We start from the raw sequence: 17,557 nt of genomic DNA, 5'->3' as shown, positions 1-17,557 counted from the left end.
ACAAAACTACCCTGAGGAGTCTGTATTCTCACAAGGCTCCAGTCAGTCAGACTATTAAGTATATGGTGACTGCCACTGGTATGGACTATATCTGGAGTGACCTGCCTTGCCAGCAGAGGGCACGTACTGAAGGGTTTTTGGTCCCATCAGGTGAGGTTTCATGTGAGTGGGAGGTCTTTCCTAATCACAGCTTTCAAGGACTATCTTGGTCAGTTTGCTTTTCCATCTAAGGTTCCAGCATTGACCTGTCCACCATTTCGCTTGGTGGTAAGCCAGGAAGTTTCTCCACATGGCGCTTAAGATGTTTGGCAAGAAGGGCACTGGTGAAATGGCTTAGGGAAGTGACAGAAGGACTGCTGGGCCTTCCTTTGCACACCCCACTCTCCCAGTCACATCAATTGTTCTTTAGGTTCAGGATTAGGGAGGCTTAGAGCCTTTGTGGACAAAGGCTAGGTTTCAATGACTTAGGTGCCATATACCATGTGGGAGAACCATCCCTCAGGAGACACCCTCCCTTCAAGATAGAAAATTCTAGGAGTAGACCAATGGTCACAGGCCAGTGTGTCTGGTCCCCATGGGACCAGCTACCCAGGGTGATCCAATTTCAGCCCAAGAGACCAGGAGGCAGAAGACCTATTGGTTATCTGCATATTGATAAAGAGATCATAGATGGGATATACCTGTAAAAAGCTAAGATAGGAAGTCTCCCTGTTTTGCTGGGTTGAACTTTTAGATCTTTTTAGAATTTACGTTAGAAGTTCCCATGAAACCTAGGAATCTCTGGTTGTCACACAGACAGGATCACCACCATCTATTTACCTGTTCTGAAAAGCAGCATATCAAGGACTTCAATTATAGTGCATAGAAGCCTTCTATAGGTAATCACCTAAGCAAGAAGTCCCAGGACCTTGTCAGGAGCTTTATCAAATTACTAGGTCTTTGAAGAGATAAGGAGCAAATGATGCTAGGCTTGGGTGACAGGGAGTGGCTTGCATCTTTGAGAGGCATATTCTTTGGTTAGATCCAGAGGGAGAAGATTTCCCTCTGTAAATGGTAGGAACATCCCTACTATATGTCCTTGAACTGGACAGGGTTGGGAAGAATAGTGTCACACCCAAAGCAGGGGAGCTATGCCATCAACTTAAAAGCCTGAGATTGGTTTTCTACAAATGGGCTATGGGTTCAACATTGGGTCTGAGAGGAAGAGTTGGTATTGTAAATAGGAACATATGGCATAAAGGCTGGAGAATTCTGGGTTGGAATGGAGGTGAAACATGGGAACTTGAACAGGTGGGATATAGGATAAGAGGTGGCCAAGTTGCAGCTTCAGTCCTAGGGTACCTCAAAGGCCCTGTTGGGGTCCTGGTTGGCCCAGCTCAGCCCAGTCCCAAACCTTGGTCTGCCATCTTGCCCTGGATTGATCCTCTCCATCCTCTCTTCCACCAGGCGCCTAGATGCCAACCTCATCTCCCTGGTCCCGGAAAGGAGCTTTGAGGGGCTGTCCTCCCTCCGCCACCTGTGGCTGGACGACAATGCACTCACCGAGATCCCAGTCAGGGCCCTCAACAACCTCCCTGCCCTGCAGGCCATGACTCTGGCCCTCAACCGCATCAGCCACATCCCTGACTACGCCTTCCAGAACCTCACCAGCCTTGTGGTGCTGTGAGTGCTGCTCTGCCTCCCACTCCCAGCAGTGTCTTGTTGGGGGCTGCATGTTTACTCCAGAGTTGGGTTGGAAGCCTGGATTGCTTTGCTCTTTTCTACATGTTACTGAACCTTCTGGCCTCAGTTTCCCCTTTGTAAAATGAGGATGATCATCCCCCGTTGACCGCATGGGGATTATCATGAGGAGAAATGACAGTAGAGCTGTGGAAGTGCTCTTACACCATCATCAGAGAGCAGAAATTTAGCTATTAGTTTCTCACTATGCAAATATAATAACTATACCCAGCTAATTGGAATATAAGTCAAGAATCTCTTAAATGATATCTACCGTATTCAGCAATCAGATGGTGCAGTTTGATGCTTTGGCACGAGGATAGGATAAATTCATCTCATTTCCCAGGCCTGGAGAAGCAGAGAAATGCCATCACTTGTAATTAGACACCAAAACCCCATCAGGGTAATTACCTGGGAGATGGTATCCCTGGCAGGAACTGGGAACTGGGGTTACCTCTGCCTCCCCAGTGAGAACTTTAGAGTGCAAATTAGTTCCCAGCTAATTGCTATGAGTGATTGGTAAGTTCATAGGGTAATTACTAAGGGTTTGGAGGTCATGTATAATTGCTTTGGGTTACACATTAATTGCTGGGGAATATATGTGTTAGTGATGCTGCTAGATGGTAACCTTGACTCCCCTACTCTTGAAAATCTCATGTGATTTTCCAAATCAGAGAATGGATGATGCTTAATCCATTTGAAAGATGAAAAATCAGGCACCAATTTGTTTGTAATTCTCTGTCCTACTAGAGAACTGAGATGAATATCCTATGGACCACATTCTTCTATCAGGATGGCCAGTCCGTCTCTCCTTCTGGGAGTCAGTGGGGGCACTTACAATAGGCAAACAGAGCAAGGTGACTGATTCTAGTTTTGGTGACCTCCCTGTGACACCCTGAAGGAATGGGGTCAGATGTCTGCTAGAGACAAGACTGGGAAAATGAAGATCACATGATGGGTCCCAGACAAATGAGCAGCAGCAGACATTCTCAGAACTTCTATATAGGACACTGACGATTCTAAGAAGTGTGAGAACAGCTGCTGCCCTCCAGGTAGGGGCTGACAGTCTAGTTGAAACAGCAGAATAAATATGGGAAAAGACAGCTAATGATGTAATGTAATTTATGCCAAGATAGCTGATGGTAGATACAGGTTCATGCGGAGTAGGAATACTGGTGTGGCTGAAGCAAGTGTAAGGGGTGAGAGGGAAGCCTTCAGGGGGAAGGTGGGTGGCTCCTGGGCCTGGGAAGATGATGAAGAATGAAACAGGTAAAGACAATGACNCTCACACTGTCTCTCTCTCTCTCTCCTAGAAATAAATAAAAATATTAAAAAAAAAAAAAAAGACAATGACAGTGTTCCAAGCAGTGTCATGAAGACAATGAAGGAAGTCAGGATGTTTGGTGGCCGGCGAAGGGGCTAGTCTGGTGGGAGGAGAAGATCCTCTTGCAGAATGTTGGCAAAAAGGCTGGAAAAGTGGGTTGAGGGACTCAGTGTCAGAGCAGGGGGTTTGGCTTTTGTCTGTCACTGAGGAAGGGGAGCTTGAAGGTTTTCAAGCAAAGATGAGAAAGAGGTATTTCAGGAAGACTGATTCAAAGGGATGGGGACAGGGGGACAGTTAAGAGGCTCTCATTTATCAACTGAAGTCTCGTTTAAGGAGGTGGCAGAAGGAACGAAAGGGAAGACATGACTGAAGAATGTTTTGAAGGAAGGATAAATCTAATTTAGAGATTTTCAGAGGGTTCAAGACCAGGGGGAAGGGGAATAAAAAATGACTCCTAAGTCTGGTTGGGAGCCAGGGAACTGGAACGGGTGGCCTGCTGCGGAGGGGTGGGGGCCCCACTGGGCAAGAGGAGGAACAAGGAACTAAAGAAAGAAAACCTACTGGGGCAGGCACAAAGCTGCCCTTTTGCGTGGGGCAGGGCCAGAAACATTACCCCTTTGTCCTGCCTCCAGCTCACCATGACCTGAGAAGGGAGAGGAGGCTGGCAAAAGCTGTCCAGGGACTATGGGACGAGCTATAGAAAGACCCAGGAGGTAAATAAGGAAGTTTGGTTAAACCCAAGTGGTGTCCAAGGGTCTGGCTGGAGGTGTCAGTAAATAAGTGAGGTAGAGGAGAAGGGGTTTCTCTTCAACTGGAACCCAGGGCTTGTATCGGGCTGCTCCTTCCTATCACCACTCTGGCACTGATGGGACCCTGGGGTAGCACTTACTCGGGTAGCAGTGGTGTCACTGGGGCAAATCTTGTCTCTTCATTTGGACTATAAGCCCAACACTCTGCCCCAGGCTGGGCTTCTAGAGGTGCCTAGGATGCTCCAGGCTGAATGAATGATTTGGAACAGCGAGTTGGAACCCTGGAGCTGGATATTTAGTAAGCTGAGATGATGTAGACCAGAGATGCTGGGCGAGGTGAAAGGGGCTGGAAAATGGAGACCATGGTTCAGCAGGAGGCAGAAGAAATGGTAAGAGTTTGGTAACCATCAGGATACTGGAATGGAGGAAATGGGGGAAAATTAAAACCCCTTGGTAAGGGGTTTTCCAGAATGTGAGGCGCTGTGTTTTCCCTATCAGATCAGAAGCTCTGTATGGGAGGGGGCTGTCTCCCTTCGGAACCTGGTGGTGGCGGTGGACAAGGATGGGGAAGGCATTCAGGACCCATGACTCTCAAGACTCCTCATCTCTTTCCATCTACGTTGGATGGGGTCTTCCTGTATTTGTATTTGAACAACATTTTGGAGGCCTGCAGGATTTCTTCCCCTCCTGCGTCATTTCCTTTTTCTGCCTGAAGAGGCTTTTTAATTCTTTAATGTTAATAAATTAACCAGAATATGTTACAGTGCAGAATGCTCTGCGTCCAATTTTCCTGAGACAATGTCTACGTCTGAGCTGCAGATTCCATGCCTTCTCCACTTTAGAGAATTTTCGTCTGTATCGTATGTTTGAATATATCTTCCATCTCATGTTTGGACCCTCTCCCTCTGAGACATCAATTACCCTTGTGTGGAATCACATTTATGTCTTCTACATCAATCCATTTCTGTTTTAGCCTTTTTGTCTCATTCAGCCACATCCACTGTGGCTCTCAAGCTTTTTCTCTGACACACATTCCATTTTCAGCAGCGTTTACCCTGTTCCTTGGCTCAAATTTATTGACCAGTTTTTTAATAATGTAGTTTGGGTCCCCAGTTTGGTTTTGTCATCCACGATGTCATTTCTCTCTCAGTTTAAAAATTTCGTCTTTGAAATATTATTTTGGGAGACTGTTTTGTAGCAGGAGGCCATTGTGGTAAATTCCTTCTGTCCCTCATCCATTAGTTATATTTGTTTCTTGGCTTGGAACTTTACCTGCCTTTTGGGCGCTCTCTTCTTCCCACCCTCCGTCTCCCTGGTACACCCATAATTGCCATGTGCGTTCTTTGTTCTGGCCTATACCTAGAAAGCTGTCAGCTTGTTCTCACTCTATCATCTTTGGGCACCATTGGTTCTCCCCTCCAAGCTATAGTTTGTGGGCTCGTATTGTGGGTAGAGGAGGTTCTATCTGCTTTTCTGTATCCTGGTGGAGGGGTGGAGGTAGGGGGAGTGTCCTCTGAGGGGGAGCCCCGTCTTTGTTAGACAGCCTGGGCTCTGCTTTCTCTGCAGAGTCAGAATGTACTAAATGTGTGAGTTCACTCCCTCCACCCAAGAATTCCCTTGGGCTTCAAGTCATTTCCTCAATTCAGTGAGTAGCCTGGAGCATTTCTTTTACTCCCCTGTTTCACCTGTTTCCTCTGGAAGCCAGAAGTAGGGAGGGGAAAAGAACATTATTTAGATTTGGGGGTTTAAGGGAAATGCTCAGGATTTTGTCTTCTTGCCAGTTCAATTCCTGGAGAAAGGGGGAGATGATTAGGAGTTCCAGAGTTTTTCCTTGATCGCCAGTTTGTGCAGTTTATTTACATTAGCTTATGTCTGTTTCTGCTTTGTTGCTACTTAATATTTGGGCTGGGGGCAGGGGTCCCTGTTTTCGCTATTTTTGCTTATTTCATTAGGAATTAGGAGAAGAACATTTGTCACTTATTTTCAATTAGCTATTTACCTTGGAGGTGTCTTCCAAACAGAAGATCTCTTACCTCTCCCCAACCTGTGTGCACTCTGGCCACGCCCTCCACCGTCCTGTACACACACGTGCTCATTCGCAGCTCCCCACCTTTGTTCCCCCCCGTTCACTCTGCCTGGAATGTCTTTCCCTCTGCCTGTCCAGATCATCTATCCTTCAAGATCCTGCTCTGGATCACCACCTCTGTAAAGCCTTCCCTGACTCTGGTCTCACAGTCTCCCATCTCCGAGCCTGTCTACAGCCCTCTCCAGCTATAACAGAAAGCTTAGCCTTTAATTATATGTTGTCTGCAGCGGTTTGCTGTTGGCTCCCATAAGTGCGTCTGGCCACTGAGTCAGGCAGGCTGGGTCCTGGGGAGCAGGACCGTAGAAGAAGCCTCAGACTGGAGCCCTCCTGACATCAGGCCTCTCTCCAAGAGCTTAGCGGGAGCCTGCCTTAGCCTTGGCCTCGGGCGCTCCTCTCGCATTTTCCTTCAATAGGCAGTTAAAACCTTGAAGCCCATCATCGATCCAGCCTTGGATATCGTTAACTTCAGAAGTCGGTCTTGGCCAATCATTTTGTCCCTGGAGTTAAAGGGCTGGACCACTGGGGTCACTCTGTCCATGCTTCTGCCTCCACTTTGCTGCTTAAGCCACCGTCTGCTCTCCAACCCTCCACCCCCGCCCCCGGCCCGATGCTGTGGGCGACCATTCTGACGTGCCTTTCTTTCCCACACAGGCATCTTCATAACAACCGCATCCAGCATCTGGGGACCCACAGCTTCGAGGGGCTGCACAATCTGGAGACACTGTGAGTTCCCCGGGCCTGTGGTAGGGCTCTGTCCTGGGGAGGAAGGCCCAGAGGCCCGCAGGAGGGAAGGGAGGCTGGCCCCAGGAGAAGCCAGCAGGCCTGGGGTGCCGGGTCTGGCTCCAGGCCTGCTCCTCTACATGCCCCTCCCTGGCATTTTCTCCAGGATGTCACACCGAATGCATTCCAGCCTCCTGCAGGTGGGCGGAATGTGCCCTCCGGGAGATCAGGGTGGCCCACAGAGGGGGCATCTAGGATGTCTGCCAGCTGAGACCGCCGAAATAATGAACGCTGTAGACAGGGGAGCCATAAGAATGAGGATATTGAGCCTGGGGAATGGAAGGCTTGGGGGTGGGGCTGGGGCTGACTTGATGGCAGTTTTGACATCTGTTTAAGAGAGGCTGCTGACAGAAGGGAGGGTAATACCGTGGAGTCATGCCGGTACAGTTTGCCAGTTGATCTAACTAGCTAAATGATTAATGGGGAGATGGCCCATTCAGTACTCCGGCCTGACTATAAAAAGCACCCAAGTTGTTGACTCTTAAAAAGCCATATTATTCACACATCATCATCCTGGAATTCAGTTCAGGTCAGCATGCACCCAAACCCTCCCATCATTTCCTCTGGAGTCCCGCCAGCCCCCACAGAGTGGGCTGAGTGGGCCCCATTTGAGCAAACAACTGGCTGGGCTCTCTAAGTCCGCCGGTCATGCCAGCTGGGGTCCCGCAGCTGCCCTGGGGGAGAGCTGGCTGCCACGGCCACCTGGTGCAGGCCAGCAGCACCCTGGAGGGAAGGACCCCTCCGCGTCACCAGGCGTGAGCCCCTGAGGTTGGGGCTGGGCTCACGGTGTCAGGGGCATGGCCACAGTGCCTTTTGCCTCCCCTTCTCCACTTCCTCCCTCCCCACCCGACCCACAAACACATACCCGAGCTCCTGAGGTGAGAGATTTTCAAGAATCCAAAGCAGCCCAGGAGAAAATGCTGGGAGACAAGTTGTGACCTGAGGAAGCAACGGTTTGGGGAAAACCATTTGGCAAATCTAGCCCAGGAGGCCCGAGCTGTCTGCATTTGTGGTTGTGGAGGGGAAGGGGAAGGGGGAGGCCGGGACAAATGCTCCGCTCCTCTTCCCTGTGGGCGGGAGACCCAGGAGCCTGGTTGCTCTCTGGGGCTCGGCCTGAAGCGCGAGAAATGGCAGCACTGGGTCCAGCTCTCCCCATGTCCTCACCCTGTCGCTGACTGAGTGCCCGGGAGTGGCATGTGGGAGGATGTCCCCCAGCCTGGGGTTGGGAAAGTTGGAACCTCTCCCTACCACCGTGCGTGACTTGGGCTCTGTATGTCTCTTCTCTAGCCTTCAGAGACAGCTGGGCAGTTCAAACTGGACACTCTAGCCTGCTCCATCAACATACTAGAAAATTGAGGCCCAGGGAAGTGAAGGGTGGCATATCCAGAGTTACTTCCTCAGTCAGGGACAGAGCAAGATCTAGAATGTGTTAACTGAGAAAATGCTGTGAAAGTTCTTAGCTTAATACTCTGCTCTCCTTAATCATCTGAGTTGAATGTGAATTGTGCAAGCCTACTGGGTGCTAGGTATTTGGAGGGTCCAAATGTAAGGGATGGCCATTGTCCTCTTAAGACCCACACCCTTGTAGCCACCCTCCCTTGGGGGACACAAGAGTTTTGGAAGCGGTGTTTGGAGGTACCAGGCATCAGCAGAGCAGGAAGGGGTCCAGTGTTATCTGCCCTGGAGCATGGGGGGCTGTCGGTTCTGCTGGGAAATCCACTGGGGAGGGGACATGTATACTGGGTGTGGGTTGGCACCTCTAAAAAGCCACCTAGCAGCTATTTCTTCACCTTTGGGGCACACTGCCTAATTCTTTCTCAATTAGCCACTGGATGGCTGCGCAGGGCATTTGGCTCAGCTGGTGCTGGCTTAAGTACAAAGCAATCCTGCCGCTAAGTGCCCCCTGTACCTTTCATCTGGGAAAGTGCTTGGCTCGGTCACACAAAGCCCAGGGTCTGCACCCACTGTACAGATGGGACAGGCAAGGCCAAGAGACAGGAAAAGGTTTCCCGGCTTTACACTGTGGAGGCAGAATGACCTCATGACCAAGTCTATCGCTCTGAGCATCAGACAGCCTGAGGTGCCTTGCCAGTTCTGCCAAATGTGTGACATTGGTCAAGCCATTTGCCTTCGTGAGTCTTCGTTTTCTGATCTGCAGTATAATACCACTAGTCACACTGATCTTCTGGAGTTGGCATGTGGATTAAATGAGATGATGTGCGTAAGGTTCATACAGAGCCTGGGAAACTGGGTTAGGCACCTGCCCTGCACTCTGTTCTCATTCCCACTCCCTCTTCTGAGGGCCTCAGTCTCAACAACACCCCTCCCCTCCCCACCCTTGAGGGGTAAGTTCTTCTTCCAACTTTTGATCTCCAATTAAAAAGGGGGAAAGTGTGTTCTTTATCCTCTATCCCCCAGAGCATTTTCTGGGGAGCCTGTAGGGGCAGCCAGATGTGGAAAGGGGGAGGAGTGGCTGGGAGAATAAAAGGAGAGAGAAAGATAGTCAAACGTTTTAATTGTTGCATAATTGGCACACTTTGCAGCCTCAGTTATTACTTTGGAGCTTTTCATGTGAGCGTCTCACTGGAAGGGTATTTCTCCCTCGGGCCCCGTAAATCTCTGCCATTTAGACCTCTCTCATCTCTGCAGCGGAGGGAAGATCAAACCCCCCTGGCCCAAACCGTGGTTTGGCTCTGTCTGCTGGCTTCTCTCAGGGGGGAGAGCGGCACCAAGCCATTCCACCTGGGGAGGGGGGGTCAGGTACAGGCAAGCGTGTACGCACGTGGTCCCACAGCCACCCTGTGCCACACACAGCAGACTGTGCATATGCACAGTGCACGCACCAGGTGGCTCAAGCCTTCCATGCCCTTCACCCCGCATAGACGCTCCCACCTCACACCCCAGCACAGCACACAGACACTTGGTGCAAACTCACCCACAGTAACATGGTCTGGGTTACGGCCTCGGCTCTGTGGAGGGTCCCACTCCCACTCCGCAAGCTGGGCCAGCCGGGGCCAGTAGCCTCACCTCTGTGGGCCTTGCTTCCCCCTGTCTGCACAGTGCGCTACTGCAGAGCATGAGCAGTGAGGGAGAGGAGCATGTGCCGTGTTCTCTCTTTTACTCTCTGAAAGAGCCAAGCAAACCCAAGTGATTTGGACAGGGTCCAGGGTCTGTGCTGCCCTGTCTCCTACTGAGCAGAGCAAAGCAGGCAGACTCCAGTGGCCCCAGGCACAAGCCTTGCTGCACCGTGAGGGATGTCAGGGAGAGGCTCCGGGACCTTGCTCCCATTTTTCCGGATACCCTCATCATCATCCCAGACCTAGCTGAGAAACCTCAGAGGCATACAGGTCTAACTGGACCCTGCACCCGCCACCTCCATTCTGCTCCCGCAGTGAGGACATCGCATCACTGTTGGGAAGTTCAGAACCAGAGATGAGCCAGCTCTGAACCCTTGAGGTATGGTTTCTTTCACTTTCTGGATCAGACCAAACTTGGAGATTTGGGATGAGGTGCCCAAGTTTCTATGGTTTGCTTGTAAACGTGATGGTAAGTCACTGGCACCCAAACCCCTTGGCCCCTAATGACTGCTCCACTTCACGCTAACTCCTGTGAGGGCAGATTCTTTACAGGATTTCCCAGGTTGAGAAATAAGAGAAAACATGACCAGGAATGATTCTGAGAAGGTTCTCCCCCGAGGTCTGGGGACCTGAAACCAGGCCCTCATGCTGTTAGGTCGGTACCTAGAAATTCCTGCTTAGAGGCCACAGGGTGCTATTAAGGTGCTATCAGATCATGATCCTTGAATCCCCAGTTATACCTACTAATAAAGTCTGTGCAAAAAAGAGGGGAAAGCCTAGCAAATGCAATTACTACCCAAAGGGACTGCCCCCACTCCCTAGATCCGGGAATTGGATGTCTGCATCTTAGCTAGAACTCAGAGAAGTGGGGCCTAGAATGGATCTAGGAGACAACAGTACCTCACCTCCCTCATGTCTGGATGAGGATATCTGGGCCCTATTACAACCTCATTAAACACATCAGACCCTATTGGAGTGGCCGGACCTTTCCAATAGAAATTGGAGCCCAAGAGGGGAGCCCGGGGTCACAGTGGAACAGAAACCTACTGGCTCTAGCTCCCTCTATAAAGCAAAACCAGCATTCAGCTGAGGTCTGGGAGGAGAGGAGGGCAAAGCAGGAATTTATAGGATTCTGCCTTACACTACAAAGTTGTGCATTCCATGCCCCAGAGGTCTGCTTCCGCAGAATATTTTTACCTCAATAGCCACTGTGCTGCACACTGCTCCCTTGTCTCCATGTCAATGAAACCACCCACCCCAATGGATTTTGCTCTAACTTGGTCATGAGAGTATCTGACCACCTCTCAGTCCAGGGCACGATGATCAGCCTTCAGCTGGGACGGAAAACCAGGCAGGTTTCCACTGGAGGCTCTTCCAGGGCTCAGGGGCATCCTGGAGTAGAAAGAGGACTGAACTTGAGTCAGCACACCCACATTCAGATTCTGGCTCTGCCACCAGCGTGTGACGCATCCATGTCACCTGACCTCTCAAGAGCCTGTTTCTATAGATGGAAAATGGGGGTGATGTTTTACAATTCACACAATGATATTTACAGGGCCTAGAGTACTCTACGTGCTTAATTTGTGTTGGCTTTCTCTTTCTGTCCTCCCATTTGATGCTGAATAGACAACAATGGGCCTTTTCCCCCTGCCCAAATTAATTTAATAGCTTTTCTTCCTTCCTTCCTTCCTTCCTTCCTTCCTTCCTTCCTTCCTTCCTTCCTCCCTCCCTCCCTCCCTCCTTTCCTTCCTTTTCTTTTTTTAATATTTTTCCTTCCTTCTTTCTTCTCATTCTCTCTTCTCCTCCTCTTCCACCTCTTCATTCTTCTCCTGACAGTGTGTCTTAAGGTGGCGGGCAGAGTGTTGCCCGTAAGTGTCATTTCATAGCCATCCATGGTGTGACTCATCTCCTCTATAGGGTGTATGGGAATTCCATGGAGTCAGGGCATGGCTACTAGATTAGTTTCCTGTGGCTGCCATAACAAATTTACCACAAATTTTGTGGCTGAAGAAAACATCAGAAATGTATTCTCTCACAGTTCTGGGAGAGGCCAGAAATCCAAGGCAGTGCTGGGTCCTTCTGGAAGTTTGAGGCAGAATCTGTTCCCTCCCTCTCTTACCTTTGGCGGCTGCTGGCAACCCTTGGCATTCCCTGGCTTGTCAATGCATCACTCCAACCTCTGCCTCTGTCTTCACACGGTCTTCTCCATGTCTTCTCTTATAAGGACACTTGTCATTGGATTTAGGGGCATCCTGTTAATCCACAACGATCTCACCTCAAGATCCTTACCTTAATTACATCCGCAAAGGCCCCTTTTCCAAATAAGGTCATATTCACAGGTTCCAGGGGTTAGGACTTGGACAGATTTTTGAGGGGGCTACAATTCAACCCACTATGGCTACCCACTGGCAGGCTCCACGGCAGAGTGCTCCTGGGCAGGGAGAATGGGGGGAGCAGAGGTTCATATGAATCTTGTCAATTGTCTTGCTAATCTTAAGGCAAGTGCTGACCATCCCACCGATAAATCCCCACAGTTACGAGAATCAAAGTTTGTTTAAAAAGGCCAATGGGTCTCATATCTCACTTATCCTCACCCCTAACCTCTCCTGCAGCCACTCATTGAGGAAAACGAGGGAGGAATTGTGTATCCTTGTGTTACAATGTGCGAAAATTGATGCAGAGAGTGGCTGACTTCCTCAAGACCATTCAGTTCATTAAAAGCCAGGACGAGAACCCGAGTTTCTCTGCCTTTGGCCTGACTTCTGTCCATCAGACCCCACTGCCTCTCCAGGCTAACCCTGTAAGAATTGAGGAACTCTGTCCTCACCAGTTCTTAATCATGTTACATTTGTGGGTTTATTAGCTGCAAATTTGTGGGGTTTTGTGGCTTATAGAGGAATTTATTGTTCCATATAAAACTTTTTTTCTGGCTTTCCACACAGAACCGCTAATGACTTCTCACAGGCAGAAAATCGAGCTGCCCAGTGAGTTTGTCTTGTGTTCTAATACCAATAGTTCTTCCTGGTACAACATTCCCTTTCCCATCACCCTGGTGCTTGGGGTAGCCAAGGTCGCCATTCTTGTCACTGCTACCCTTTCCTCCTCTGCTAGCAATGGGGTCAAAGCTTCTGCTCTGAACTTCTGCCACTCTCACAGGCCCCCTGGCTGGCCCATCTGCAGCAGAGGGTGATGGGAGGTTAAGGGAGAAGGGTGGGGAATTGGGCACTGATGACGCCCCGGGAGAACCTCTTGGTAGCAGGTTCTTTGGTAGACACCATGGAGACGACATGAAGACGTTCAGGTCTGGCCCTTAATATCTATGGGAAAGAAGAGCTGCTGAGAATTAATAATTATCACTTTCTTGTCTGTTTCATTAGATTTTCTCATTTCATAAATATCTATTGAGTTTCTAGTATGTCCTAGGCCACCATTATGACCACTAGGGGAATATTTATGAACAAGAAAAATGCAGCCCCTGCTATCACAGAGACTGAAGGGTCCTAGACCAGGAATCCTGAGTTCTCTCTTTTTTTTTAAGTTTACTTATTTTGAGAGAGAACGTGCACAAGCACAAAAGCATGAGCATGGGAGAGTCAGAGAGAGAGGGAGAGAGAGATAATCCCCAGCAGGCTCCATGCTGTCAGCTCAGAGCCCCACATGCAGCTTGATGTCATGAACTGTGAGATCATGACCTGAGCCGAAATCAAGAGTCAGATGCTCAACCGACTGAGACACCCAGGTGCCCCAGGAGTCCTGAGTTCTTTTTAACTTATTACTAGTGTACTGTTCCCAGCATTCTGACCGCACTCTGACCTCATCACCCTAGCTTCCTAGAATCTGCCTACTTCTCACCCCTCTACTGCTTTATGCTGGTCTAAGCCAACATCCTTCTTTCACCTCATCACTCTGCCTTCATTCTTGCCATTCTACAATCTATTTTCAACACAACAGCCAGATGGACTCTTTTTTTTTAATGTTTACTTTTTTATTTTTGAGAGACAGGGAAAGAGAGTGAGCAGGGGAGAGGCAGAGAGAGAGGGAGACACAGAATCTGAAGCAGGCTCCAGGCTCCGTGCTGTCAGCACAGAGCCCAATTCGAGACTTGAACCCACGGACCGCGAGATCATGACCTGAGCTGCAGTCAGACACTTAACCGAGTAAGCCACCCAGGCGCCCCTAGACAGTCTCTTTTAAAATACAAATTAGGCCACCTTACTCTTCTTTTCAAAACCCTCTGGTGGCTCCCCATCGTAATCCTGGAAAGAAGCCAAAGTTCTACAAAGTTCTGGAAAGAAGCCTACAAGTTCTGCAAGGTCTCAGGTGATGTGACACCCTGCTACCTCTCTCGCCTCTCCCCTCCCTCAATCTACTCCAGGCACAGTGGCTTCCTTGGATACACTAGATAGATATGCTCTTTGCACTCACTGTTTCCTTTGTCTGGAATATTCTTTCTACAATTATCCACCTCCTTCAAGACTTTGCCCAAATGTCACCTTTGTAGTGAGGTCCTCCTTGATCACCATTTTGCAACCACTTCCTATCACTTTCCATCTCCTTTTCCTACTTAATTTTCTCTATAGTACTCACCAATCTGATATTTGTTATTATTTATTTATTCATGTTGTTTGTTTGTTATCTGTCTCCCACCTTTCCATGAATTTTTTAAATGTTTATTTATTTTTTTGTGGGGGGGGGACAAGCAGGGGAGGGGCAGAGAGACAGGGAGACACAGAGTCCGAAGCAGGCCCTGTGCCCACAGCAGAGAGCCCAAAGTGGGGTTCTAACTTGGGAACCGCGAGATCATGACCTGAGCCAAAGTCAGATGCTTAACTGACCGAGCCACCCAGGCGCCCTCTCTGTGAGTTTTTGTAGCACCTGACACAGTGCCTGGCACAGCGAAAGTGCTCAATAAATATTTGTTGAACAAATTAATGGATATATAGCCCCTGACAAGTCTCTGCTCCTTTCTGAGCTTCAGTTTCTCCATCTGAACTATGACAGCATTGGACTCTCCAGTCTCTAAGATTCATCCCAGCTCTGGTCATCCATACTAAGTGCTGTGCAGAGTCTCCAGCCCAGACGTCTTCTACTACAGATGGAGAAACTGAAGCCCTGGACATGGGCTGAACACACCGGCATGGTCCCTCATCCTTGCCTTGGGGCAAGGTCCCCTGCCCATCGCCCTGTGGTTGAAGCTCAGGACCCTGACATTAGACCAGCGAGTTGAAGTCACGAGGACAAAACCTCAGGCTACATTCTGCTCAGGCCAGGGCAACCTCAAAGACTTCAGGTCCCCTGCATTAACAGGCCCATGACATCCAGGTGAGGGAGGTGCTGCCCAAGGGTCTGCCCACATCTAGATGATGGGCTCCTATTATACCATTCCTAAGTGTGGCTAAGGCTTTTCGGGGGAGGGTGGTGAGGATATGAAATGTCTACACACCTTGTCTACACCTTCAAAGAATGTGGGAGAAGACTTAGGTGGAATGTGATGATTGTCTTTGAAAGACAGATTACACATAATTGATGGTCTTCCGGCTGACAGGATGAAGGCCAAGGGAGGACATAAAGGTGGTGCTCTAGCTTGGGATGAGGAAGGCTTACTTAACCTGCAGAAGAGCCCAGCGTGGTGGTGCCCTAAATGCCCAGCATAGTTGGTGAGCCCTGCCATTTGCATGGTCCAGGTAGAAACTGGATCCCTCTTCCCCTGGAGTCTCAGAGATGAGTCCTGCGTGGGGGCAGATTGGACTGTTACCTTTTACCTCCCTTCCAGTGCTGGGTTTCTCTGATCCCAGGTGCTTCATTGGGGCAGGGCAACAAGTAATCTCAGTGTCAGAGATCGGCGACTTTCATTAAAACTGGTGCTGCTATTGCTTCGGGTATTTTCTGAATTTTCTTTCTGGTGGAGAAACGAGCGTAGGTGGAGGGAGGGTAGGAGGAAGCTGTGTCTGTATCTCTCAATAGAAACTAATGACAATTTTACTAATTGCTGCATTTATTAATGGGTGGCCTTTTATGTAGGCTGTTTAGAAAGTAAAACAATGCTATTACTCATAAAGTCTTTGTTGGTTCCTGGCTCGCCAGGTTATCTGCCCCAAGCATGTGGAGTCAGATGGAGATAAAGGTTCAGTCTGCAATACAGGAAGAGCAATTAAGTCATGTATCCATTGTGCCTGCCCGCCTTTGTTACGGGCCTTTGGGAGATAAAAATGGTTCATAGTTTACAATCAGAAACGTCTGTGTTTTGTGTTTCACACTGGGGAGCTAGGCTCACCCACATTCCTCCATGTGCCCTTATCTGTGATCTCTTAATAAACATAAATACTAGCCTTGAGAATAAAAGTGTAAGCGGAAGCCCAATTAATTATATTAATCTTCCTTTATTGTTGTGAAAAGTAGATAGACCAAGTTGTGTGCCTGCTGTTGCAGTGTCTGATGAATAGAAGTGTCTGTTCTGGTGTTTAGTGTCTAATAAAAGAAAGAGGGGGAAAGAATTGGCATTATTTGAGTATCTAGACCAGGCTCTGGACCAGATGAACAGAGTAGCCCTAAGTAATGAGCCTCCCTGATGTACAGGTGAGGAACAGACTGAACAAAGTTAACTGACTAGTTCAAGGTGATCCTGTTGGTACACAGAGGACAAAGCTGTTTCATTCTAAAACACATAACACACAAATAAACATCTAGCCTCATAACCAATGGGCTTTGACATGCTTATTAGCACCCAAAGAGACTCCCACAGGAGTTTCTTCCATTGGAAGGAAGTATGGGTCCCCCCCACCTCATTTATCCTTCTTCCCACTCTCCCTAAAACTTTTTTCTCAGCCCAGCTACTTGGAGCCTAGCCAGGCTGCAACTGTGGGTGGTATCTGGAAAAGATGTTAAACCAAGAGCCAACAGGCCTTGGCTCTGGGACTTCCAGTGATTTACCTCCTGTCTCTGAGCCTCAGTTTCCTTATCAATAGAAAGAAAGAGTGAACAAGATGACTGTTAAATCCTGCCAGCTCTGTGCTCTGAATCCATTGTGAGGCTCCCCAGAGATCTCAGGAGATGGCCATTCCTGCACAGTCAGATGGAATGGAGAACACTGGGGATGTGGGTCCTTGAGCAGCTTGGGGCACCTGTTTAGCTACTTTTACTGATTGTGTGGCTCTACCATCAGTTTCAACTGGATTTGGCTGGAAGCAGCTGAGCAGATGAACGAGTGTATTAGCCATGGACAGCTGCAGCCTCTGGACTGAATTCCTGCTGGAGCTGGAAATGGTTTTTCCTTAACCTCAGCCCTTCCCTGTCTGCTCCCAGCTCCTGGGAGCAGCATACAGAGTAATGAACTCTTCTGGGCTTCTGGCTGATTCTGGGCTATTAAAGATAATAAACTATAAAGCCATGAATGAGTTTTCCAGCGGAAGTTTAGGGCATCAGAAAGCACCCTGGAATGCAGGAATCAGACCAAGTCAGCTTGCGGTCTGACGCAGGTCTTTCCTGCGATCGCCAAGAGGCTGCATGTTGGCTTCTGATCCACAGGGGGTGAGACACTGCCCCAGTGTGGCCAGCCACAAAGGCCAAAGCAGCTCTCATCTCCAGGCCTTGACAGTGGCTCAAATGATCATCCTTGACAATGACTATACACATATATGGCCCTGTGCCTGAGCTTTGGGAGACTCAGAAGGGAGCTCACATGCTTCCTGATAGTTGCAAGCTTCCTGTCTCTTGGGGAAGACACTATGTACACAGATAACCCCATTCTGGACTCAAACTGCCTGGGCTTCAGTCCCAGCTCTTTCATTCGTGGATCAAGTGATTGCTTCTCTTTGTGCCTCAG

At 49.2% G+C, this 17,557-nt stretch overlaps 1 protein-coding gene across 1 annotated transcript in view; it reads left to right on the top strand.

Annotated features, from left to right (window-relative positions):
- The window catches only part of LGR6 (leucine rich repeat containing G protein-coupled receptor 6), a 120,048-nt gene that overhangs the window by 76,223 nt on the left and 26,268 nt on the right, over nt 1-17,557 (top strand). The window contains exons 6-7 of the mRNA XM_077771978.1: nt 1,447-1,662; nt 6,530-6,601. Of these exons, the coding sequence (XP_077628104.1) occupies nt 1,447-1,662; nt 6,530-6,601 (288 nt within the window). The remainder of the gene's footprint in view (nt 1-1,446; nt 1,663-6,529; nt 6,602-17,557) is intronic.

This window comes from Crocuta crocuta, unplaced genomic scaffold (genome assembly GCF_008692635.1).
Source record: "Crocuta crocuta isolate KB4526 unplaced genomic scaffold, BGI_CrCroc_1.0 scaffold318, whole genome shotgun sequence".
Taxonomy (NCBI): Eukaryota; Metazoa; Chordata; class Mammalia; order Carnivora; family Hyaenidae; genus Crocuta; species Crocuta crocuta.
This window is presented reverse-complemented; position numbering and strand designations above follow the sequence as displayed.